The 27660-nt window shown below is 38.0% G+C and overlaps 1 protein-coding gene across 1 annotated transcript; it reads left to right on the forward strand.

Moving 5' to 3' along the window:
- The first annotated feature begins 7411 nt into the window (after positions 1-7411).
- On the forward strand, positions 7412-10649 carry LOC140246968 (uncharacterized). Its single transcript, XM_072326279.1, has one exon. It carries the CDS (start codon positions 7690-7692, stop codon positions 8257-8259), a length of 570 nt encoding a protein of 189 aa, XP_072182380.1. The 5' UTR covers positions 7412-7689; the 3' UTR covers positions 8260-10649.
- Positions 10650-27660: the final 17011 nt, after the last annotated feature.

Genomic DNA, 27660 nt, shown 5'->3' on the forward strand with positions numbered 1-27660 from the left:
CCTTCATGGTTGTTGCTCTGATGGTTAACATCCTGTTTTTGTTTGTTTTTGTTTTTGCTCCATTCATAGCACAGCAAGCATGACTAGGTAAAGATTAAGCACAATGGTCTGAATAGACCCTTTACTTCAAAGCCTCTTTTGTCAGTTCACACTTTTCCGGAGTATGTGCTTTCTTTCCAATATTAGATAGGTTAAGAGAGTCCATCTGAATTGAGTTATACATCATTTTAAAGCTCGAAGTCTGCTCTTTCAGAATCTGACCTTAACTAAAAATCCATGCCTGGCAACTTTTTGTTTGTTTTGTGGTGCAGGGTCACATATGGAAACACGTACCTAGTTTATCATGTGACCCTAGTTTATCATTACCTTTTGTACGGTAATCCAGCAGTAGATTGTTCCTTCAGTTTGCAAAATCAGGTCATTCTTCACTTAGTGCATCATTACAATTTTTTTTTAAGTCTTCTTTTGTTTTGTGATTTATATATGTTTAATGTCCGTTCATTCAGGGATGTAGACCTACATAATCTTCTGATTCACCCATGATTTACTTTTCTCTCTACTTTTACTGATACTTCCCCATTGTTTATCCAACCTCCAAAAACAGACGCAGGTTGTCCTTTTGATCTCAATGTCCTGATGATATTAGTTAACGAAACAAATATCTTGAAGTATAGATGATGTTTTGGGGGTTACTGATTTGGCAGATCTTTCTTGTTGTTTGTTTGTTGTTTTTTCAAGTAGGCCTATAAGACTCGTAGGCCTATAAGGCTCGTTTAGAATGCCTTTTTGCATTGTCAGTCATATTCATCTCGGCATTATAAGGACAATCTAGAGTCGATTACTTTGAACATGGAGTACTCTGCGGTATGGAGAGTTTAATTTGATGCTAGGCTGAAATATTCAGAACTCTGCCAAACTAATTACATACAGAGATGCTTGATTTTGCACAAAAGTGAGAAAGAAATAAAGCTCAATGAAATTGGCCAAACAAAACACACACACACACACACACACACACACACAAATAAAAACAATGAATCATGCCTAAACTTCCATCTTTATGGTAAAGTCCTGCTAAGAGGTTATTATGATAATTAATCAATTTCATCACGATTATCAGTTTTCATTTTACATGAATGTTATCAAAACCAACAAACCTATGCATTGTTACAATTTGTGAGAAATGTGGCTATCATTTAGATTTGACAAAAAATTGACTCATTGAAAAGTACAAAATCAATGCAAAGATAAGATCAGTGGGCTTTTCTCGAAGCCCCACAGTCCTAGGTTTGGTTAGGTGCAAGTTGAGCTTGTAGTAGAAGAGTTGTTATCCCTTGTAGTGTAAAAGAATTAAATAACTGAAATAGACTGAGCTGAAAAGTCATTGACCTCTGAGATCTTAATTAAACCAATGTAACTTACAATATTCTTCAACATTCTTGAAATATTTGTGATGGGACTTATAAGATCCTTGTCAAACCAATGCAACTTAGAATATTCTTCACCTTTTTTTTTTTGGACACAATTTTATGTGCATTTTTAAGTAACAGTAGTTTCTCCCTGTAACAGAGTCAGACACTGCTTGTGTGTGGTAGTGCTACCAGAAGTCAAAGGTTATAAACCTTTTCTGATGATGACAGAGCAAGTAGAAGAAAAGAAAAAATGGATTGTTTCATAACTATCTGAAAAATATGTGCAGTTTTATTAGCTCACCTGAGCCAGAGGCTCAAGTGAGCTATTGCGATCGCCCTTCGTCTGGCGTCCGTCGTGCGTCGTGCGTCGTGCGTCGTCCGTCGTGCGTAAACTTTTTACATTTTCATCTTCTTCTTAAAAACCCAGGACCGATTTTCATCAAACTTGGCAGGTAGCATCCCTAGGGGATTAGGAACTCAATTTGTTAAAATGGGCACCATGCCCCACCCAGGGGCCCCCAGGGGGGCCCAAACCCCCCAAAATTAAGGAATCTGTAAAAATCTTCTTCTCTAGAACCAGAAGTGATAGAGCTAAGTTAATACTATGAGTTAGTACATTGATGACTGTAGTTTCAAGTTTGTTCATGGCAGGATCAGGGGTGCCCCCCTTGGGACCCAGGGGAGGGGGTGGGGAGGGGTTCTAATGGGGCCTAAATTGTACATTTTCATCTTCTTCTTGAGAACCCCATGACCCATTTTCACCAAACTTGGCAGGTAGCATCCCTAGGGGGTTAGGAACTCAATTTGTTAAAATGGCCACCATGCCCCACCCAGGGAGCCCCCAGGGGGGCAAAACCCCCCAAAATTAAGGAATCTTTAAAAATGTTCTTCTCTAGAACCAGAAGTAATGGAGCTAAGTTAATACTATGAGTTAGTACATTGATGACTGTAGTTTCAAGTTTGTTCATGGCAGAATCAGGGGTGCCCCCCTTGGGACCCAGGGGAGGGGGTGGGGAGGGGTTCTAATGGGGCCTAAATTGTACATTTTCATCATCTTCTTGAGAACCCCATGACCCATTTTCACCAAACTTGGCAGGTAGCATCCCTAGGGGGTTAGGAACTCAATTTGTTAAAATGGGCACCATGCCCCACCCAGGGGGCCCCCAGGGGCCCCAAACCCCCAAAATGAAGGAATCTTTAAAAATTTTTCTCTAGAATCAGAAGTTATAGAGCTAAGATAATACTATGAGTGAGTACATTAATGACTGTAGTTTTGAGTTTGTTCATAGGAGATCCAGGGGTGCCCCTCTTGGGGGCAGGGGTGGGGGGGGGGGTGGTTGGGAAGGTCCAAATGGGGGCCTGAATTGTACATTTTCATCTTCTTCCTGAAAACCTCATGATGGATTTTCGTCAAACTTGGCAGGTAGCATCCTAGGGGTCAGGATCTAAATTTATCAAAATAGGCACCATGCCCCACCCAGAGGGCCCCAGGGAGCCCCAATCCCCAATAATTAAGGAATCTTAAAAAATTTGGGCCCTTATTGTACATTTTCATCTTCTACTTGAGAATGCCTGGTCAAATTTTGGTATAGCTGTGAATAATTTAGATTAGTGACTGCGTGAAAGGTGAACTTGCGATACTCAGGTGAGCGCTAGACCCGCGGTCTCTTGTTTCCCTTTCTATAGAGCAAAGATGGTGATTAACATTGCAATCCCACTAAATGTGACTGTTTTAAGTATAGAGTGAAATCAATCATATTTGAAGAATGGTAAAGTTTCAGTGCAATTGAACACAAATTAAGAATGTTACGGAATTTGGAAGTTCATGTCCCCCCCCCCCCCCCCACACACACACATTCATGTCAAATGTGTCAACATATGCAAAGTAGTTGAAGTGATGATGTGTCTTAACTTCTTTACCTCTGGGGGGGGGGGGTATATGCAACCCAAGACACCTATTTTTTTTTTTTTTCATCAGTTTTTAGTTGAGGTCCCCCATGCAAACCTGGCCCACAGTGTAACTGAGGAAATAACAGTAAGTGTCCTGCATATTATAGGGAAGAATATCAAAAACATTCTCCTTCTGTAGGTGGCCCTGGTGAGCAAGTTGGCCATTTGTTTTCCTATTTTGAAATATCTTTCAAGTTGCTGAGAAAAGATATGACATTCGTTCATTTTCTCTGATTTCCATCAATTGAACAAACACAAACAGAGGTACCTCATTGATAGATTTTCTTTATGTGTGATATAGGCCTTAGATATATTTTCCCTCTCTATTTTGTGCCGGTGTGTGGTGAAAGGAATGACAATGTGCCTTGCTCTTTAGAATTGCACTCATGCTGCATTTCATAACTGTACACAACTTTTATGTTTTGTTTTGTTTTGTTTTGTTTTTGTTTTTTTGGTGTAGTGAGATTTCTGTTGGTAATCAGGTACATGTAGTACAGCTGCACACTCTAAGTGTCAATTTTCTGTAAGAATTGATGTGTATTAATCGTGACATATTTGATAGATGTCTTGCAGAGCTATTGTTTGTTAGATTTAGCAGTCTGTATTTTCTTTTTCTGTCATCAATGAACTTGTAGAGTACTATAGGAAAAGTTTGCTGCTGCCTTTCAACAGTGTAATATAGTTACTATAATGTCAGGGATGCTATTGTTTTTTTCTCTTTTTTTTTGGGGGGGGGGGAGGAGACTCTACAGGGCTGTACTGACTCGGCTGTTGTAGCTTCACTGTGTATTGACTGTTGACAAAACAACAACAACAACAACAACAACAACAACAAACACACACAATATTTAACAGTACTGCCATTCATTATTTAAATTTTTTTTCAACCCCCAGTCAGTTTATCATTTACTACTGACTGAAAATCTGTCGGGAACAACAAAGGGCGCTAGATTTGTCTTGTGGGTTGTGGCAGAGCGTTTTCAGTGCGCGCATAAGCAATGTGTAGGCATGTAGCAATCTGGCTAAATTTTGAGCAAGTTTGGGCAAATGATATTGTATCTTCACGTCGCTTTCTGGTATACTGTATGTGTGGTTATTACTTCCCCCTCGACATGTATCCGTTAGGAATATACTACCCTAATATTATCCATATAAAGAGAGTTGATCTCCCTTGTTTTAAGGTGAACACGTTACCTTCTCATCCTTGCAGTACTACTGTGCACTCCCGTTATAACGAACACGGTCATAACGAAATTCCGGTTACAACGAAGTAAAAATTCAGAGCCCTCCCAGCATCATCTGCTCTGTATCTTTTATTGTTAGTTTATTCGGTTATAACGGATTTTTGGTATAAAGAAAGAAAACTGCCGGTCCAGAGGACTTCATTATAACGGGAGTCGACTGTACAGGGTTGAAAATCCAAGTACTAAGAATGAACTTTCTCCGTATTAAAGGTACTCATTTTTTACGTCCTCAGAAAAGTGTATTTGTTATCATGTATTCAATGAAGCCTTTGTTGTCATAAAATCCACTTGTTCTGTACATGGACATTTTATAATGTTCCCAATTTCTGTATTTGCAATGTATCCGTGTATTATTATATGCATTACTTCTCAGTTATATTTATGCATTGTGGATTTCTTTATGAAGAAACATCACTGCATTCTTTAAAGTTTATAGAGCATCAATTAAAGAAAACAAATGTGACAAAGTTGTTTTCTTTATTCATAAAGGATACGGCCTGCTGATAACATTAGCTTGAGTTGATGGTCGAAAGTCGGGAATGTTTTTCTGTACTTTGAAAAATTGTCAGATGAAATGGAAAGAAAGAACAGACATTTGCTATTGCGAAACAGTATACTTACACTGGTTGTTTTAACCATATCTCTCACGCAGCAATCGAGGTGTTTTGGCTCAGAAGCTGATGAAACTGATTGTCATTCCTGAGGTCCCTTGATAATCAAGGTACCTTCCCCTCATTTCCTTTAGTCCTTGGAAGGGGACTTTGTTTCAATCCCATCCCATGGGGAAGCTCGGCGCATGACTCTCTCAACGGCCATGTAAAACAAATTATGATTTAATTCTGCTTAATATTGAATGCCGAAAGTTTATAGAATACAAAGAAATGGAATCAAATGAAGTTTCCTGGCTCTTTTCAGTCCTGTGTCAGTGTTCAAATTCAAGTCGAGCGTGATTCTTATGTTTTTTCCCCTTTCAATGATCATATTGTATAATTCAAGTTCTGTTATTGTATTTACGTATCCAATGAGTGCAGTGTTTCGTGATAATCGATTCCCTTTATTTTTCTCTGCTCCCTGAAATATAAACAATTGTAAACAATCGATATTTGTGGCATTGTACTGCCGTTTACATCAGCATGAATTATTGTCAAAGCATGCACCGTTGTTTGTGTAGTTTGTGTTTATTGTATCATTTTTCGTTGCAATGGCGTGGCACGCCACATAAAAAAAAAACAAACAAAACCCAATGTCTGTTTCTTGATGCTTGTAAAATTGTTACATCGTTATCGGCGGTCATTCATGTTAGAAAAAGATAGAAGATGCTTATAGCTCATCCTTTTTTTTTTTTTATCTCATTCGTTGCCTTGGAATGGTTACTAGATCCACAGAATACGATGACCGTGTTTATGAGGAAGAAATTCCATTATGACATCACAATACCTGCCTTGTTGAGGGAGACGTCGACATTAAAATACTAGTATTGGACACACAAAAAAATTCTCGCGTCATTTTACTGTACCATGTGAATTGGATGTCATAACTTTTTTAATTGTCTGGTGTGGTATGTGTGTAACTCCGTAGTGTGTTTGTGTGTGTGTTTTTGTGTGTGTGTGTGCGCGCGCGCGTGTGTGTATGTAGGCCCTACATACATACAACAGTACGTAGGTCCTACGTCACGTAGGCTTATTACGCGAACTCAACGTGCGAGGTTCCATCTTATGCACTGCCCAAGTACTCTTATTAAAGTCAAAACTCATGAACTTTCTTTTGAGCAGAATTCCGGACGAGTCCGAAGGTATTCGGAGAAGAAAGAGCTAGAATTAAAAGGCAGAGCAGTGAAAATTTGCGCACAGTTAAATCGAAATCAAGGAAATTATGAAGTTTTGCTTAATTTTTGATTGTTGACCAAGATCTGACGAGAATTAAATTTTCTCCATATGAAATTAAAAAAATGATGATATTCTATGCGGGAGTACTTCAAAATAACCATCATTGATATATATGAGGGTTTTGAGTTGATCACAGTATTGCGTTTGAGCAACAATAGCAAAAAAAAAAAAGTCAAGATTTTGTGGGAAAAAGTGCAACTTTTACTTTACAATATCCCTAAATTTCATCCGCTTTTGAAAAAAAAAAAGTATTATACACGGGTGCATGATTGTGCTTCCATAACTTTACTGTAATTCTTCTCATACTAACTTATTTCAACAAGTCAGGAAGTCCACTTCAAGGACAGCCTAAAAATGTATTTGTTTCACCCTGTGTGTGATGACTGACAACATTCTCCCTTTTAAAAAAATGCCTTATATAACCACTTTCTTATTTTTTATTTATCTTTTTCCAAGTTGTACGTGATGAAGTGCCTTGATAATTTATTCAAACTGTGCATGTATCATAACGCTATACATAGAAACCTACCTCAAGAACTTGTAGTACAACTATTATTACAATGAAATCCTCATGAATCATTATGCGCTTTTGAATGTTTCACACATAAATGGCGTTGAATAAATTTTATTTCATCATCAATGTTATCACTATTATCATAATGTCGTCCTGGTTAGAGATTCTGCGAGTCAAACAGTTGGTGATGACGTAATAATATCCAGCTCAAATCACTTGGTGACGTCGTGATGTCTAATACAATGTAGTAGACCATTGTCATTGATGACGCAACAAATGCGGGTATCGCGTTTACTTCAAAATACGCGCTGCGTGCGCGCGCGTAGCAACTCAGCAGTGCGGTGTTTTTAGTAGCCATACCGCATGCATGCTAGCGTTACTTGCATGCTCCTCCGGCCGTATACCGTTTGTAGAACTAGCGCATATTCGCATGCACAACAGTACACAACAGTACTTCCATAAAATTAGTGCATAGTGGCCATGCATGCCAGCTAGCTGCGCTGCCCTCCCGGCCGGCCGTCGAGCTCAAGTAACCGCAAGTTACCGGACAACACCTGAGGAGTGCTGTAAAATACAAACTAAATTTAAGACTTCGGATGTGTGCATGCCTGTCTGCTAGACGTTATTGGCCTCTTTCTCTTACAAATCGACACTGACGGACCAGGCATAACAGTCTACTCATCATGGGGTTGAACCCAAGCTTTCCCATCCCAGTTCCCAAGACGAATATCAGTTTCGAGGCAGCGGACATGTTCACCTCAAACGGCAAGGAAAAAAAGCGTCCAGTCTTCGACAAGACTGGGTTTGAGTCAGCAACGGAGAAGAACTTTCACAGATTTGTAGAACAACGTCGGAAAGCTAAACTTGCCAAGCAAAAGTTCGAGGACCTCGATGGTCTGATGAAGAAATTCAAAGCATACACCTTGGGCCAGATTGAAGACTTCAAAATGCAATTTATGACGTTTGACGTCAACCAAGACGGACTCATCGATTTTCCGGAGCTGGTAAACGCACTTGACGAGCTGGGGGATACATCAAGCAATGAAGAACGTCTCGCTGCTTTTAGTCAAATTGACACCGATAATTCCGACAGTATCGATTTCGAGGAATTCATGCAGTTATTGACGACTGTGGCTTCGAAAGACGGTTCGCTGTCGCAGGCTATCGGTAACATGTGCAAGCGCGGTTCTCACTTTGCGAGCATCTACCGAACGATGCCGGTCCATCGCCAACTCGAACTCAAGCTCTTTTAACTTTCATCGGATCCTTTATTTTTATGTCCTCGGCCCGGCCCCGCTGTGCTTCACCGAGGGACCGGCTCATGTGTAGTTTGTGTCGGCTTGTGCCTTCTATTCTCCGTCCTTCTCAGAGTGCCTACTGGATATATACGAATGTCGTCATCGTAATCGTACATTAACAAGCTAAGACCCTATCATCCTAATGTATATAGAATTCTAGAACTTATCTAAAAGGTAATCCTTATTTCCAGAAGCTGTACGGACTCCAGAGTGTAGGCTGAAAAATAGAACATCTAGATTCTAGCAATTTAGACCCTTGGCTATGGTCAAGACTCCGCCTCTATTCTACACACATTGGTTAGGTCTACAAAAAGTTAAGGTTTGCCTACATTGTGCGGTGCTTTGTAGATAAATTCTAGTTTTATAAGCAAGTGAATTTGTATCGGACTGTGTGAGATCGGGAAAAGTAGATTCAAGATTTTATAACAAGTACAAGTAGACCAAGTCATTTGTCTAGAACAGAGCTTAAAGCGTAATTAGTAATATGTATCTGTTTTTTTCCAATAGGCCTATATCTAGAATCTGTTAGATAAAATAAAAAGGGTCTTGATCCTAGATCAGTGATGCCTAGTATGATAACTGAACTTATGCAATATTTTGTCCTTTCAAACGATATGTTTTTCCCGATGACTTCATGCAATGCTCGAGGGACACTCGAATATAGAGATTCATCATACATTTATCGAATTCAATGGCATAGGGCTAAGGATTCTCCGCTTTGAGTCTAATGGATTGAGTCTACTCGACAGATCACATTATTACCGTTGCATTAACTTGAAAACTCGAATACAATGCAAAGAACATCAGTGGTACATAATTTTGTGTACTAGTACATTGGAGTGATCATTGAAACTTGTGAGCAAAAATCGCGGGTTGTCACAGTGCTTCGATTGGACGATTGTAATTACACTGTATCTGCGGTGATGTTAAACCCTTTCGCAAACAGTTTAAGTCAATACCGATTTTAAACTATGGTACGCCACTGTCTTCCCTGTTCAATTTTAATGTTTTCAGAATCCACTTTAAAATTGTTATCAAGATGTACAGGCAAATTCACTTGTCGCTATTTTTTTTTTTTTTTTTTTTGGTATAATCAATTGCTGCATGAAAAGTCTCCAAAATTTTAATTTCCTGTAACAGAAAGTAAGAATATCATTGAATACATATGCCTACACACAGCACACCGTAATTTTTAGTTGAACTCGAATCAGTTATCATTATTATCATTATTATTATTGGCGTTGTTTTGTGTAAGTATGTTTGTGAAATATCCCAACACTCTAAAAACGCAAATGTTGAATCAACATCTAAAAGGGCCGAGGAGTGACAGCATTTCTTGAAGTGTTGCATCCAACTTTTAAAATAACATTTTAATGTTGAATCTAGCAGGAAAACCAACACTTTCAAAATGTTGTCACTCCTCGGCCCTTTTAAATGCTAATTCAACATTTGTGTTTTTAGAGTGAAGCATGTAAATATGTGTGTTTACATAACGGCATTATCAAATTATGCGGAATTATGTATTGGGATGAATGTCACTTGGTTGTTGTTTCTTTTTTTTTTGGTATTAATTGACATGTTTTTTTGGTGTGCTGTTGATAAATTTCTTCCAAAATGTCTAAATTGAGCTAAGTCATTTCGGTGACAGCCGTATGAATCTTGAATTGTAGTTCCGCGGGGTTCACTCACTTCAGCCAATGACCGCTCCTCTATGAGAACTCGTAAATGAAACAAAAAGTTACCATAAAATAACACATTTCAAACAAACTCAGAAACGAAGTGTCTACTGTTTGATTAGCACGAGTGTCACTATCCACAAAATCAATGTTTTCTTTTTTCAAAGCCATACAACAACATAAGCCCTATATAAAAGACGGAACTAAAGCAATAACGTCTGAGAAGTGTTTTTCTCTATTGAATTTGCGTTCATTTCAAATGCTAATACTTCATGTTAATCAATTGCTGATTTGCCAACAAGATAACCAAAGTGCTCCTTGTCCGGCTCAACTATATACTAGAGAAGAAGTATCCCCTAAAAAGTTAATAAGACAAAAACACCTGTGAGACTTTTTTTTTTCCACTTTGGTCTGGAGACAAAGTAGCTATAATTTTGTTTACAAATTAAACAAATTGAAAGTAAGGACTACCTTGTCTCTAGATCAAAGTGAAAAAAAAAAAATCTATCGATTCTATAGTCCCAGATTGAATTAGCGCTGCATACTTGGGACTTTGTCTACACTATAGATGTAATAGTTGACTCAGCGGACTTAGCCCAAGTAAGACCTCTATTAAAGGACTCATGAAAAAAAAAAAGAAATAAAGAGAGGTATTTGGTTGGCATATTACTCCCATAGGAATGTATGATTTATTCGTTGTTATTTAGTTGGTATACAGCATGTATGTATGTGTGTGTGTGTGGTGTGTGTGTTTGGCGCGCGTGCGTGTTACAGCTGTATGAATCAAAGATAGTAAGCGTCTTTGGTATGAATAGTGGAAAGAGTTTCACCGTCTACACGATGTACTGAAGAATAATCCTTCCTTGAGCTATACAATAACCCTATACTAATTACCTCTTGCAATCAGAAGCATATAACCACTTTCCATGATTCTTTCAAGAAGGCACTGAAAACTTATCTGTTCAAGTATTGATGATTGTATATTATGTCATGATCGATTGTACATGTTATGTAAAGCGCAAAGAGATTTTTGTTAATTTTATGCGCTTTATAAATGTAACTTATTGTCATTATTATTATTGTTATAAATACCATTATTATTATTATTATCATTATTATTATTATTATCATTACTCGATCTTGACTCATGACACGAAGGCAATGCTCGACTTAATTGAGTGTCATCTTTATTGACCCGTGTTCTATATACACGTGTAGTATTAAATTTTTGTATTGTCCTGTCATTATTATGCACAAACAGGGATACTTTATTTTTAAAACTTATTCAGATATTTGACAGGAAGCATGGCCAAACAGGAGATTGAGGGTTTACTCAAAAAGGCGAGAAGGCGACTTTAAAAAAAATCGCCAAGGCGCCTTGTTTACACGAGAAGGCGAAAAGGCGACTTGTATTACAAAGTCATGCACGAAGGCGCTATGTTTTAGACAACAAGGCGTGAAGGCGCCTGTCATGGTTTCAACCAAAAAAGGTAAAAAGGGGACTTTTACACATCGGGGGCTTGACAAATTTCATTTCATTGGTAAATCACGTTATTCTTACGCAAGCGTTCTAAATATTTCAGCTGTCATCATAACCAAAACTATACGTAAAGTTTATATTAATTCTTGCAAGCGAGCCCAAGATGTTTGTAATTTGTAAAATATGGAATTCTTACACACATTTTTGCTTTCAAATATCATCATGTCATCTGTCCCATCATTGTTTTTAATACTAATGGCTTAGCTTTTGTATAAGTGACAATCTATATCGATAAACATAAAACTATATAAAACGTGGAAAGCAGTGCGAGTGATAGAATGAAATAGAATAGAATAAGGAGAAGCTTTTAATTACGGGGGGGGGGGGGGGGGCAACATTTTATACAACAAATGGGACACTGTCAGTGAAAGCGGGAGCGCAAAGCGCCCGAGAGACAAATTTTATATTTTCAGAGTTACAACTGAGCGATTTGGTGCACATAATTATTGGGAGAAATATTCGAGAATTTCCGAGGGCATTTCCACCCTCCATCCCCATCCCCCTGCGTACGGCCATGGACCTATATAGCTAACATTTTATGTCATCGTTGTTGTTGTTGTTGTTGTTTTTTTTTTGGGGGGGGGGGTTGCATGTTTCATTTTTAAAGTTTCACCTCATCATAGGGGTGACATTACAGGCTAGGCTAGCTAGGCCTTACTTTATAAAGTATGATGATAAATGATGACAAAACCAGTGAATTATGGTAAACCTGTACATTTCGCACTTTTCGCTTTGCTTATCATGTGTTTGTTTGTTTGTTTGTTTTTTTTTGGTTGGTTTTTTTTTCTATTGTCCAGATATCTGATACAGTAGTGAGTATACCACGCTCATTGGAGAGATCGTTCCGTGGAACGTATTAATTATTATCATACATTATTATTATTATTATTATTATCATCATTATTATTATTATTATTATTATTATTATTATTATCTATTCGGCTTTCAAACACAAATATCATACTGGTTATTACATTTTCCGAAATCAGAACATACACTGGAGTGTAGGTGTGCACCAGGCTGGGCATCCCGGGTCTGGAAAGAGCCAACTAAAACACGTTCTTGGTGTAATTCTATTTTGCTTTATTGTTACCATTTTTATTCGCCTGCCCTTACAACAATATTTTTGTGTTCATATTTAAATCCATAACCGACCTGATAGGCGCCAGGCGACGCTTCCCATTAGCACTTAGCATGAGTGCAACATGAAATTGATAAGAAGTTTCTCTGTGTAATGTCATGAGTACGTGCAACTTTGTTGGTAAAGTACACGAAAGTGTTTGCCATGTTCTTTTTCATATTTTTGTCAAGATCTTTGAAACTGGTAGAGTAGAATACCGATCTTAAGTTCAACGATCGAGGCTGTAATTTTGCGGATATGTATCTCAATCAAGAGAGTAACGTTATAAGTTCACTTCAGTATTTCCTTTTCTGTGGCCACGGCTCAGTTTGCTAAAAACACAATTTTCATATCACGCCGTTCTCATGGCGTCTGCTCAGACATAACTAGATCACGTGTTTCCGTTCGCGTCCGAATACCCGTACTTCCAAAATTTGCAACGGTCTCTCGCATGTAGTTTGACCGGTTTGGTTGAATGTATCTCTTTTTACTACAGCCTTTTATTTGGCTAAGTTTCTCATCTGATTCGGTACTGCACAAAACGTGTGGGGGCCCGAGCCTCCATGGCCCCCACGGCTGCGCCGGCCCTGACAATGACGACTATTTTTCAAATAGAAGATGAAATTCCATGTTTCTCAGGCACTTGCCCGTCCAGGAAACTACCGGCAAAAATCATTGTCAGCATTCGTTAGGCCTTGCTACTGTTTGAGTTATGCATTCAGCCGCACTGCGCGCGCAGGGTGGTTTGCTCTTCATAATCATTATTATACACATTCAGCATTTTTAGACGGGCTTTTCAGACACGAAAATATGATGGTCCTTGCTCTTAAAAACCTTAAAGCCATTGTAACGAGAGATTGAAATTAGGAAAATTATTAAAAAAGTATCTCAGAGAGGGGGAAATGTCTCCTGAACAGTGTATAAAGACAGAATATTCGCGCCATCGAGAAATCACGACTTATTTATAAAACTGATTCATTAATTTCATGGATTTTCGCCCGGAACAGCTGTATTTTGCTAGACGAAAAAACACTACGTCACGGAATGAACCAAACCCTAGAGCTACGAGTACAGTGGTACATTGATGCAGTCGTTCATATAGCACGTATTCCCAACTTGGGTTCAATATAAACTCCGCCGTTGGGTGGAGTTCTGGTGATCAGAAAACGGCGTCAAAACACCATCTCTCCATCTTTCTAGAGAAGTTTTCATGTTCTGAAATTTGATTATTCGTATTCCTAGAGACAAGTGCAAAAGCTTTCCAAAGATGTATATGCCTATGTGAATATCAAGGCATTTTCAATGATAATCTAAATGGCTTCTGTACGCTGGGTATAGGCACTTCACTCGTTTTAAACGTGACACAATGCATACTTGCCAGATGTATAATATACAATTTATGGAATTCATGTTCAAATAAAAGATAACCTTGGGTAGACCAAGTGACAGAATGAAACACAAACTTGAAGAAGCATTCATTCATTTGTTTTGCACTGCATGCTTAACAAACCTTTTCTCTTAATCTTGCCAAAATCATGCGCAAAGTGGAACTAAACACTGTTTCATACTCTGAACAACCGGTCATGTGCTCGGTGTGAAATGCATCCTCGGTTGCCGGGAGAAAAACACGGCAATATCCTCGATTAAAGCCCTTTGCAGAACGCACACACACAGAAACACACACAGCACATATACACAAAAGTCTCTCAAACAAATATGAAGAAAGTTGATGTAACAAAATAATTTCGTGGATAAAAAAGAAAGCACAGTGGTAACGATAGATACAGTTTTGTATTCTATGATTGTGTTATTTTATTACGATTAATCCGCCATCTATACTGCTGTAGATCAAATCCATTTTACAAGAAATCAGATACAATGTAGCATGACTGTACATCACATTTAATTGTGCACATGATAATAAAGAATGTACATTGAATAATAAAACTGTCAAAGTCGTAGACGTATGAAGCAGGTATACCTTGATTTGATTTGGCACATTTCTAAGTATTTGTTTGTACAGTGCCATTGTTTGTGAGGTTCAGCTGTTCCCATCACTTTTACGAACCAAGGGGGAAAAACACAGCGTTCAATATAAGGAATCTTTATTTAAAACGTATAGTGAAAAAGGTTGATGTGATATGTTAATTCATCATTTTCCATTTCAATGTATTTTACGTTTCCCATGAAAATGGCACAGAAAAAAAAAGAAATTATCATAGTTAATACAATACCAAAATTACGAACAGAATATAGACTCAATGAAAAAAAAAAAAAAACCACGAAAGTCTGTTTACATTAGATTCGGGCTGAGTTTAAAATCGTAAATGAATATGAATTAACATACTTGCAAGAAAATACAGTGTATATGGAAAATAGTGCCGTATTCATAATTAAAACTGATTTACAATTACATAGCAATATTATGCTGCCTTTAAGTGTAATATTTTTTTTTGGGTGAAATTAATCCTTTTGTTTTATCTTCTTTTTTTTTCTTCTTCTCCTTGTCCTTCTACTTTTTACCTTAGAATAGATTTTCAGCCTTTCTGCCGGGAAAGTGCCGCCGTTTCGTCACACATTATCACGTATACAATAAACGGCCCCTGCAACGTGGAACGTTTCATGCAAGTGAATGTACAACAATTTACTATATTCATAATTGAGTATCTGAATATAAGAACGACCCAAGTCCATGGAACACCATTTCGAGCAAACTTAGAAAAAACTTCATATCTTTTTTATTTGTCCAATGATATTCTATTTAACTGTGATGGGAAGACAACATTGTAGATACAAATTAGAACATAATATTATTATGACAATTAACATTTACATTAATTGTGGAGAGGCCATTTTGTGTGATGGACTTGGTTCGTTCTTTGAATCATATAGACTTGGGTCGTTCTTTGATTCGTATACATAGAGATGAGAGAAGGATAAAAGAGGGCGCTATAATATTAATGTAAGAATAACCCAAGTCCTTCATTCCTACATTCATATAAGATTTAACTCATTCAATTTTCAGGCACTTCCGGGGGTAATTAGGATTTATTATACACAAGATGAGTCCATGCATAAGCTACAATTTCCCATGTCAAACTGAATTTGGCCAAAAATTGGACTTGGGTCGTTCTTATATGCAGGTCTTCAATTGCTTCTGAATCATTTATCAATAATGTTTGAACACTTGATCTCCGTAGAAAATGTTATAGCGTTTTCGTCTGTACATTATATTTCTAAAATAGAAAGTTGCAGAACTTGAAATGGAATATGTATACATAACGGAAATTGAAATGGTCACGTTCGTGATAGGTGCTGCATTGTTTGGTATATACGATATAGGAAAGAAGAGCTACCGGATGTTGAAGTCGTTCACTTTGATGCCTTTGATAACTTTCCACCTTTCTACTGGTCTTCATCAGGGCTTTCAAAAAAAAAAAAAAAAAAACGTTTACAACAAAGCTTGAAGAAAAATGAAGCAGAAACAAAATAAATAGTTAAATAATTGTGTCAATAAACCGAATGTCACGCATGACTGAGCATATTGACTTTAAAGAGTACAATGACAAAGTGAGCTTTTGAGTGTTTTCATTACGGAACATTGAATCTCTTACTATGAAATCTCTCACTGTCAGTGAAAGTGGTCAAATAAAAGGCCAGACTGTGAAGGTGTTAAGTCTGGTGATCACGGTGGTCATTCAGTGTCAAGGTTGAGGGAAAAAAACTCTTTCTTCAAAGAAATTTGTCAGGCGATTGTGCACCGCAACAAGACGAGCCGGGGTACCAGTCTGAATCCACCCGAGTCTTCTGAAAGTTTCATTCCTTGTTCCTCTATTGTTGGGGTACCATTAAGCATAAGGTACTTGTTACCACTCACGTTCTTTTGGAAGAAAAACGGTTCCGACTACCTGGCCACTCCCAGAAAGGCCAATTCAAAAAGTCCATTTCATCTGTTCGTTAATTTTATTTAAGACATGGTCTGCTACTCCAAGTGAGGTGTTCAAAGGGCAGGTGGTTATGTTGAACCTATCCACCACATACCCCTGACTACAGGTAAAAGGTATCCTGAAACATAAACATACAGTCGTGCAGGCTTGGATGTCTATTTTATTGCTCAGTATTTTCATTGACAAATTTCAGCCATTTTAGTTAGACATTCAATGTTCCTTTATAAAAAAAAAACCACACACTCAAACTTGAAAAAAAAAAAAGATAACTTGTCACTGTTTTCCTTAAAGTTGATATGCGGAGTCTTGTATGCAATCTGTCAGTACAATTATTAGGTACCAATACAAAGACGAAGACTTGTCTTTTCCTGACGACCATCAGTGGGCTCTTTATAATTTACCATTATGGAACAGTAGGCCTACAACGTTGGGTCAGTGAATTTTGGTATAAAATAACCTTTTTCCTTTTCTGCTCATGCTCAAAGTGGAACTACGCACTGTTTCGCACTTGGAACAAACGTTCTTGTGCTCGGTGTGAAATGCATGGTTTCCTGGAGTAAAACACAACAACATCCTCGATTAAAGCCCTTTATATACGACAACACACACAGAACACATACACAAAAATCTCTCAAACAACTATGACGAAAGCTGATGTTAAAAAAAAAAAAAAATCGTGGATATATAAGAAAGCACAGTTGTAACGATAGGTACAGTTTTGTATTCTATTAGTATATTGTTTTTGCAGGCTTGGATGTCTATTTGACTATTTTCATTGACGGATCTCATCCATTTCAGTAAGACATTAATGTTCCTTCATGAAAAAACACTCAAACGTGAAAAAAAGAAAACAGGACAAAGTAATATGCAACTGTTTTTCTTACGATTATGGAACAGTAGACCTGAAAAAGTTGGGTTCATTTTTCCCCTTTTGATACACATCTTGTATATATATACTTAAATCACTCACAGTCCACAGGTGGGAACCATGGGCAATTCCTTTTGTTGCAACAATTGGGTAAGTCAGAATACCAGTAATGAAAATACATTCAGTTCTGTCTGTGATATGGGACTCGAACCGTTTATTTCCTAGTATTACTTCATACCAAATGCACAACGACATTTTCCAATTCATCAGGTGATATTAAAAGCTTTACGAAGATCTAATACCCCCGTCATACTAATTCGGAATCAGCACGAATCGAGCAGAACCAGCCGGAATCAAGGATTTTCAAAATTCGCGCCACATTCGGGAGGAAAATTCAAATTCTTACAGCTTGGTATAGGGAATGCTGTTGGAATACTTGGAATGCACTCGAACCCTCCTCGAATCATTCTTGCACATTCCGAATGAATTAGCTCTCGAATGCTGATCGAATGTACGCTGTAGGAATATTCAGAATGCTGTTAGAATGCAGTCAGAATTTTTAGAAAGCACTTCGAATGCCGCACGAGCGCCGTTCGATTGCTGCCCGAAGTCTGATGGTCGGAAAGCGCCCCGAATGCAGTAAAAACTCACTTCCAATGCGGTCAAAAACGTTCCCGGAATGGCTACCAAATATACTTTGAATGTTCACGTCTTCAAACAGAATGCGGCCCGAAAAATATTAGAATACACTTAGAATGTACTTAGAATTGAACACGAATGTCCCGTGTGTGTTAAGAATGCCACCGGAATGGTCTCCGATAGCGTATAAAATGGTGTTTCACCAGTCTCAACCCGATCATCCTTGGACCATGCTGCTCCGCCACGAAGTGGTGCCGGAGGCATTATGTGTTTTCGGGTTGTCCGTCCGTCCTTCCGTCCGTCCGTCCGTCCGTCCGTAATGAATTTTGTGGCAAGCGTAACTAAAAAAATCTTTTGAGGTATCCTAATGAAACTTGGCATGTACGTGTATTAGAGGGTGAAGTTGTGCCTATCAACTTTTGGGTGCACATGTGCAAGGTCAAAGGTAAAAAAAAGGTCAAGGTCAAATACGTAAAATATCACTATTTCATCCATATCTATGCATTGCCTGAAGATATTTTCTTGAAACTTAGTGTATACATGTATTACCCAAGTAAAATTCTCTGGTGAAAGTTTGGGGTCATGAGGTCAAAGGTAAAAGGTCAAAAGGTCAAGTAGAAATATTAAAATTCCACTTTTTTCTCTGCAACTTGGAATTGTTTAAGGTATCTTCATGGAACATAGTATATATACATGTACTGACTGGCAGTGATTATCTGGAGAATTTAGGGTTCATGGGTCAAAGGTTAGGGATCAAAGGTCAAGTGCAACATTTCAAAATTTTACTATTTCCCTCATATTTCTGCAATGCCAGCAGGATTATTATTTTTTTTACACTTGGTGTATGCCTGTATAACCCAATGGAGATTCTTTGTAAATTTTTTTCTTTTTTTTTTTTTGCCTCAAAGGTCAAAAGGTCAAAGATCAGGTAAAAGTGCTGAACTAACTGTTTCCTCCATATCTAGGAAAGGGTTCAAGTTATTTTGAAACTTACTACATATTTTTGCATGTTCTGCCTGACAGTGATTATCTTAATATGAATTTTAGGGTCAAAGGCCAGATGAAAATGGCAACAATTTACTATTCAATACAGAAATTTCACTTTTTCTCCATATCTTGAAATTTACTCAGTGCATAAACTTATGAATGGATCAATGTCAAGTTCTTAAATCTCCAAATACATGCTCTCCTTTTCATCCACTTAAACCTAGGTCAAGGAAGGTGAACATTCAACACATTTGTGACAAACTCGTCATCTTAATATATTGCCAATTTTATGAAAATGTAATCACACATTGTCCACATGTACTATAGACCTACTACTACTACTACTACTACTACTACTAATAATAATAATAAGGTCTTATTTACCCAGGGTAGCCTCTTCAGTGTTGCCACTGCTCTACCAGAGGGCCCTGCTATCATTATTACCCTAGCGTTGCCAGGTACCCATTTATACACCTGGGTCGAGAGGGACACAGTGGGTAAAAACATCTGGTCCAGGACGTAAGCACTGGGCGGGATTAGAACTCGGGTCCTCCGATCGGGAGTCGGGAGTCTTATCCATTATGCCACATTAGGAAAACCAGGCATTATGGCGGAGGCATACCAGTCGCCAAAGCGACATTTCTAGTTTTCTTTTAATTTCTATTGTTTTTGACGAAAAATAAAGGGGGGGGGGCGTGCGCCGGTTGCGCCCCCTCCAGAAAAGAAAACCAGATTGACTATTGGCTAGTAAGGAATGTTCCTTTAGATGATATTTACAAGTAATGATCGTGCATTTTTTTCCTAAAATCTTTCTTTGCTCAAAGAGTATATGAGTCTTTCGTTCAGAGGTTGTGTCTTGTAACCACTTTTATACAATGGAATTTATTTCCAAATGTGAAATCTTTTGGCATACAACTATACTTGCTTTGAATACAGAAGTCAATGGTTTAACAACACTTTCATCACGTACTTTGAACAGTAAGCTTCTTGATGGACACAATCAAGACCATAAGTCTTACATATTAATTCTTCTGTGATATCACTAAAGGATGAAGTATTACTAAATGGTATATCATTGTAGAGACACACCTTTGCACCGTTCATCTTGGACTTTTTCAGTCTGCAAATATTTCTAGAAATACAATTTGCAGGATTTTTTAATGTGAAATAAAAGTTATACTTCGTAATTCCGTCAGGGATTACGTTGACAAGAGAGACCCGCTGACGCATGCGCAGATTCTCCAATTCGTTGACGGCGCATTTGCACTGAAGCACGGCTTCGGATGCCCGTTTTTTCCCCTGAAAATATCGGCGCGATCCTCAAGAATAGGTTAGCGCTTAAGTGGAATATTGAAACAAAGTTTCTCAGTCAAAGTGTAAGTAACTTTAGAGACTATTTTTCACGTTTTCGTTATCAAAATTTAACGATCGGTATGGACGCGAGCACGGCTGCCTCTCCCAAATCCCCACCGGCGCCCGCTAAAGCTGGCCCGCCGGGCCCGGGCACCGGCAAGGTCGGTATCCCGGTAGAAAAACACGCGAGCGGCAAGGCCGCAGTAGCTAACAGTAAAACCACGAAGAAGACGATCGCTTCGTCGGTCAGTAATACGAAGGTGTGAAGAAAGGTATTGCCGAACCCGTGGCGGGATCTTCACAACAAAAAAAAAACTTCTGCTCTTATGACTGAATTCGCCGAAAGGCTTGACAAAATGGAAAGTTTGCTTTCCAAAGTGATCGAAGCTCTCCCACAAGCGACCGCAAATTCATCGCGTTCGCCGGCCAACATGGCGATCGCCACGGGCAGTGGCGAGCAGGATACAAGTACGCGGGGTGCATACTATCCAACCGCGCCGCACGCGAACATATTAGGCCAAAAAAAAAAAAAAATTGTTGCATTGGCGTAACCCGCCCTACCCTAAAAATTCCGCCGACCCCATGTTTTTTTATTTTTATTTTTTTTGCTATCGATATCAAATATCTTGTTGATTGCGATCGCGATCGCACAAACCCGGAAGTGGAAACGGCTCCGGGGATATCGGATGTACGCTACGAGGGAGAGATCTAGCGCCTCGCATAAGCCTTCCTTGATCAGTACGTCATCTGTTTCCAACACGGACATGTACTCTAACAAGATAGCATTCAGACTGCGATGTATTGTGCACAGTTTTGCCGTAGGTTTCTTGTGTGGAGAACTTACACGAATCTGTATATGTGGGACTGTAATAGAGATCGCCGTGTGCGATGAAAAGATCGTACATATGGGTCAATTTGCATCTATCTTATCTAAGTCAAAATAGTAAAATATGAAGTGAAAACATTCAGGATAGGGATTTCAACATCTTTAAATTCTGTGAAGGGGAATAATTCCAGCAATATCGGCCTCATAAATGATTTGTAGAATAGAACACAGCACATTCGGTGCAGCAGTTGTAACTGTTTACTGAGCTGAGCACGAGTTTTACACGTAAAATGCAGGTAGCAAAAAAAAAAAAAAAAAAAAAAAAAAAAATCCGCCCGACCGACCCTATTTGAAAATCTCATGTTACGCCAATGCAACATTTTTTTTTTTTTTTTGGCCTTATGGTAAAAGCACCATACTTGGTACACATGTACATGATGCCAATAGAAGTCATTTCTGATACATGTATGGAAGCCACTCTGATTCTGCCTGTGGTGGCCGTGGCGGCCATTTTTCAAAATGGCCGCCATGTGATATAGCAATGCTGTGTATTTTGGAAACTATAAGTCCGATTGTCGTGATTCTTGTACCAAAGTATAGGTTTTGAGGGTCAAGGATTCCAATAAAATACTTTTTGAGAGGATAAAACCATGGCAACCTACTTATTAGAGGCCATTTTGAAAAAAAAAGAACATGGCTGCCGCTCTACATTCTATTCATATATCTTTAAAACCAATGGATGCATCTTCATGATTCTGGTATATGTTTTTGAAGTTCGGTAATTTAAATGGATACATCTTTTCGTGTACATACAACCATCACATCCTATGTTTTGGCCGCCATTTTAAAACATGGTCACCACAATATATACTATACTGTACGTCTTTGAAACTACTTGGGGTCAATGATTTTAAACAAGCATTTGTTGATGAATAGAACTAATAAATTTCGTTTTCATGTCCATTTTGATAAATATGACTGCCGCACTACATAGAGTATGCACACACACACACACACACACACACATGCACACATTATATACAGTGTGGCCTAGAATTAACAGAAACGCGAGGCTTCGCAAATATTTGCACATTTGCATTACTTTGATGCCAAAATGAATGACATACAGTTATAGAGAATTTATCTAGAAGAAGAATGACACCAAAATCATCCGTTTTTGTTAAGACGGGTCGAGCGTAAATTTCTTAGCTCAATTCAACAAATTTCACCATCGAACAAAAGCCACTGCCTTGAGAGACTAACAAAGAATTGAGGCCGCACATCACAATGTGGAATGCTTGAATAAGATTATTGTCGAAAATTGACCATCAAGTTGGGTAGTCTCCGTTGCTGAGCTTTGATAAAATAAAGTAAGAAATTAATGATCAACAAAAACATGTATAGAAAGAAAAGTACTCAACCAAATTGGACAATTTTGTTTTGGTTTTCTGAGCGGTCACCCTGTATATCCGCCACCCTCGCTTGCGATATGTATTGTCCCATTGACAAGAATCGTTCACCTATTATTGGTAAAAGAACCTCCTTTATTGTTGCGGCGTTTAGTTCTTTATTGTTCATTGATTGTTATTGATTGACCATAATACCTCTATCACATTCACTATTCAAGTAGGTATTGAACATCACATAAGTACAATTGTTGCATACCTGAAGATAATTATGTTGAATATCAAAGGTAGAATAAATGGTGAGAATGGAATAGAAGACTTTCCCCCCAATTTTGGATGGAGAGATAGGAGAGTACAAATAGTGTATACAGTCATAGTCTCCAGCCACAAAGACGTGATTATTGCAGTTGTATAAGACCTACTAATTTCTAAAGTTTGTTTTCAGTTCTTGTTCATTATTAATTTTCATAGTATGACCTTGTCAAAACTGTTACACAAAATTATAAGGAATCATATGAAGGAATCGAATGAGGTCGGACAATCCAAAACAATTATTGTTCCTGATCATCCATTGATGAGCGGTGATGAACGTGAATGCATAAATGCAGGTGCGCTTTGGAGAACGTCTTCAGTATTTCTACTGGTGCCGGTAAGTAAGATCGATTTACTGAATATTTTATTCTGCAGCTTTATCTTCCGATAATGATGATCCTAAAAATTTGTATTTCTTTGAGGTTTTCCTTAAATTCATAAATTAGCATAATTTTTCTTGTAGTTTATATTTTGGATGGGCGCTTTTACGTTATAAAAGTGTGTTGAAATGCCCACTGTCGATTTACCAGTCCTGTAGAAGTTGCTTTTGAATTATGAAACCTTAATCCTTATTCCATAAGAAAATGCATCAAATATATATTTGTATAATTTCTTTTGGGTTAGGGTAGGGTGAAATTCAGTTCAAGAGGCTAAAATCATTGATAAAAATTTATGCATAGATCAACCATAACAAGTAATGTATTCAGAGTAGAACTACACACAGAAACAGATAATTTGATTTTTTCCTTGTTCTTTACAAATTATTGTACATCAAAAGGTAAAATTCACAACCACAAATCCATTTCAAGAAAATGTTTGTCACATTTCTAGAAAAAATGTACACATAAGTTTTTTGCTTTACCTCTGTTAAGCACATTTACATAAAGTGATATCTTTCTTAAGTAATTGGTAATTGGGTTTATTTGTAGGATAACATGGCTTCAAAAGTAAAGCTCATTTCAACCGAGAAACCATCTCCCAGGAAAGATTGGACCAAGTGCATTATATGTCAAGATGATGACACACACACACACACACACAAAAAAAAAAAACCTATCATGTCCAGCTTTGTCTAAAAGAAATGATGTTGGTATAGGATACGAAACTTTGGCAGAAGATCTGATTTCTTTTTATGAGGCCGATTCTTTACCCACTACGCTGCAAATGACAATTAGATGTAAAGCTATAAAGATGTATTGTATAATACCTATCATATTTACTTTATCGTTTGATGTATAAGATTCAGTGGAGTTGTAAGTATCAGAACAGCCTGGTCAATCATGGATTTTACAGACATACATAATAGTGTGTTTACATTTGATGTAAGTGACCCAAGAAGTTTTAGAAGTTTTCTCACACTTAGTGTCATGTTTCCAAGGAAAACAGATGTACTATATTGGTTGGAAACTATGATTTTTCATTCCATGGTCCAGGGACCAGAGAAAGCGAGAGTCTATATTTCTAGAAATTTATAACTTTGATTAATATGTACTTCAGACATGAAATTGTGAAGATCATGTTTTTCACATACACTGTACACACAGAAATCCTATAAAGGAAGTTGAGCATATTTTCGAAAATGCTTACAAAGTTAACTATGCCCAGATGTTCCACATTAGAATACTAAAATGAGTGAACAAGTAATTGTTGACCCCTAAAACAAACGTTTACACCAGAATCAATCCACGATGGGCATCCCGCTTTCATAACACTCTACGCTATATAACTGGAGGAAGGCCATATCTATTAAATGGCCGCCAAAACAAAGGATGTGATGAACCTATTCACTTTGCTAAAACATCATTATATTGAAAACCTTCACCCCAAAACTATACTTTTACACTTGAATCGTGATTACATATATCTTTTGAGTTCGAAGATATACAATATTCATTACCTGTTGTATGGCAGCCATATTTATCAAAATGGCCGCCAAAACGTAGGATGAAACAATTCATGTTCACTTACAGTTGAATTTATCGGAATCCTTGACCCCCAAAACATATAAGTTGGTACCAGAGTCATGACCCTTTGTCCATACGTTTTAAGGATATGTTATATATCTAGCATGGTGGCCATATCTTTTTCAAAATGGCAGCCAATAAGTAGGTTGCCATGGTTTTATCCTCTCAAAAATTATTTTATTGGAATCCTTGACCCCCAAAACCTATACTTTGGTACAAGAATCACGACAATCGGACTTATAGTTTCCAAAATATACAGCATTGCTATATCACAAGGCGGCGATTTTGAAAAATGGCCGCCACGGTCGCCAAAGGGAGAATCAGAGTTAATATTGGCATCATGTACATGTGTACCAAGTATGGTGCTTTTACCATTAAGTGCATGATTTTTTCTATATCCGCTGGACTATCCCACTTGTTTAAGGTTGCAGTATATTCTGATGTAGATTATTATTGAACAATTTGCCTATATAATGGTATGATTTAAATACACTTCATGTATTAATTCTCTTCACTGATCATGAACGAGACTGAACCCGAGCGAGCGGAGCGAGCGAGGGGGGAGGGGAGGATGTTGGAGGGGCTGTTCCCCCCCCCAACGGTGAGAACTTTTTGCATTTTGATGTTGCAAATGGTGTAATTTGATGCATGTTTTTGCGTGTTTTAACGAGTTGAAACAGTCCCACTTGTTTAAGGTTGCAGAATATTTTAGTGTAGATTATTATTGAACAATTCGCCTATAAAATGGTATCATTTAAATAGTCCTTTTGTATTAATTCTTACACTGAATATCATGAACGCTGTCTGTTCAGCAATCAAACAGAAAAAGCATGCACACGAGGGTGTAGATAGGGGCATATCTCCTCCCACACGAAAGTGATTTTTGCGTTTTCAGACCTGAAATTCAGCGATCTGGTGCAAATTTTCGGTGCAATACTTTTTCATCGAAGTGTTAAAATCACGGAATTTAGCTCTTATTCCGAATTTGCATCATCTGTGTGTATGTATAAAGTCTAGTGAGGTAGAGCTTAGGGGAAGGGGGAATCCCCCTCCCGCTCGCGGAGCTTTTGCGTTTTTACAATTAAAATAAAGCGATCTGGGGCACACTTTTTGTGGAAAATTCGGACATTGTCATTCCCCAAAATGTACCAAGTCTATAGTGGGTAACAAGCAATGAATGGGTGGCAAGATACCTCTCCTATCCATATTCAAGGGAGCCCTTTTTTTTTCCAGTTTTAAGCTTTTAGCTTTTAAACTGAAATTCAACAATCTGGCACACACTTTTGTTGGAATATCTGGAAATTTGTCAATCAGAAGAGAAGTGTAGCAAGTCTGTGGAAGGAGATTCTGTATAATTTTCTGATTGCAGTTTAACGTTTTGGTGCGCACATTTTGTGTCATATTTGGAAAACTGTTTATGTTCAAAGTGTAGCCACAGTCTACTTCTATGCATGTCGGGGGTGGGGAGGGGCGGGGCGGGAGGGCACGGAGAAGGCGAGGGCGAGTGTTATCTCCATCTTTCCCTAACTATGGAGCTTTTGCCTTTTTAAGGTTGAAATTGAGATATCTCGTATACGAATATTTGATGGAATATTTGGGAAAATCACAAAAAAAAAACCTGATTTTGGGGGGGGGGGGGGGAGGAGAGACTAAGGGAGGAAAGGGTCGATTAAAAGGGGAAATTTCCCTTGTACATGAGGGAACTTTGATTTTCGGAATATAAGTGATAAGTCTTGTGCACTCAGAATTATTCATAATTTTGTGTAAATCTAAAAAGTGTACTAAGCTAGGGAAAGAGGCACAGAGGGGGAGGGTTTGGGAGGGGGATACCCCCTCCCAAGCACGAGAGATTTTGCATATTTTGAATTGAAATTCAACGATCTGGTGCACACTTTGAGTGAAATATAAAAAATATATATACAGTGCACTCCCGTTACAACGAACACGGTTATAACGAAATTTCGTTATAACGAAGTAAATCTTCTGGTCCCAAAATTATCACCATTAAAGTCTATGGTACAAAATTCGCTTATAACGAACACGGTTATAGCGAAATTTCCGTTATAACGAAATCTTTTCCGAGCGCCACAGACAAAGAAAAACAAAAGAAATGTGCTCCGTTATAACGAAATTCGAATTGCTTTCGAAAATACGTATAGCGGAACAAGCATTTATAGCGTCTCTACATGGGTGAACGCTTCACACTACTGTGTGTTCGCTCCTTGTGTCACGCACAGTTTCTGAGGGGAACTTGCGTTTATTATTGTAATACAGTTAACTCATCACATTTCAAATAGCTTTCCAGTGTATGATGAGTATTCAGCAAACATAATATGATATATTTACGTGGTTTCCTTGTTTTCGTTATATATTGTATTTGTTCGGTTACAACGAAATTTCATTATAACGAAAGAAAACTGCCGGTCCCGAGCATTTCGTTATAACGGGAGTGCACTGTATATGATCTTATTTGATGAAAGGTTGCAAAGGAGACCCGCTTCATGTGCATGCATACAGTATACACGCATTTTTTTTTCCGCCTCCCAAATCCCCGGTCCAAATCTTAGGGGGACGACCGCCCCCCCCCCCCCTGGATACGCCAGTGTTACATGGTTCTTGTGAGGTTACTCTTAAATATCTATATTCTTATGCATGCTGTTATACAGAAGGTTTACGATATTCAGTATCACTGTGGAGAAAATTGCCTTACGTGTCAAC

The sequence above is a fragment of the Diadema setosum genome, chromosome 3, assembly GCF_964275005.1.
Source record: "Diadema setosum chromosome 3, eeDiaSeto1, whole genome shotgun sequence".
Classification (NCBI taxonomy): domain Eukaryota; kingdom Metazoa; phylum Echinodermata; class Echinoidea; order Diadematoida; family Diadematidae; genus Diadema; species Diadema setosum.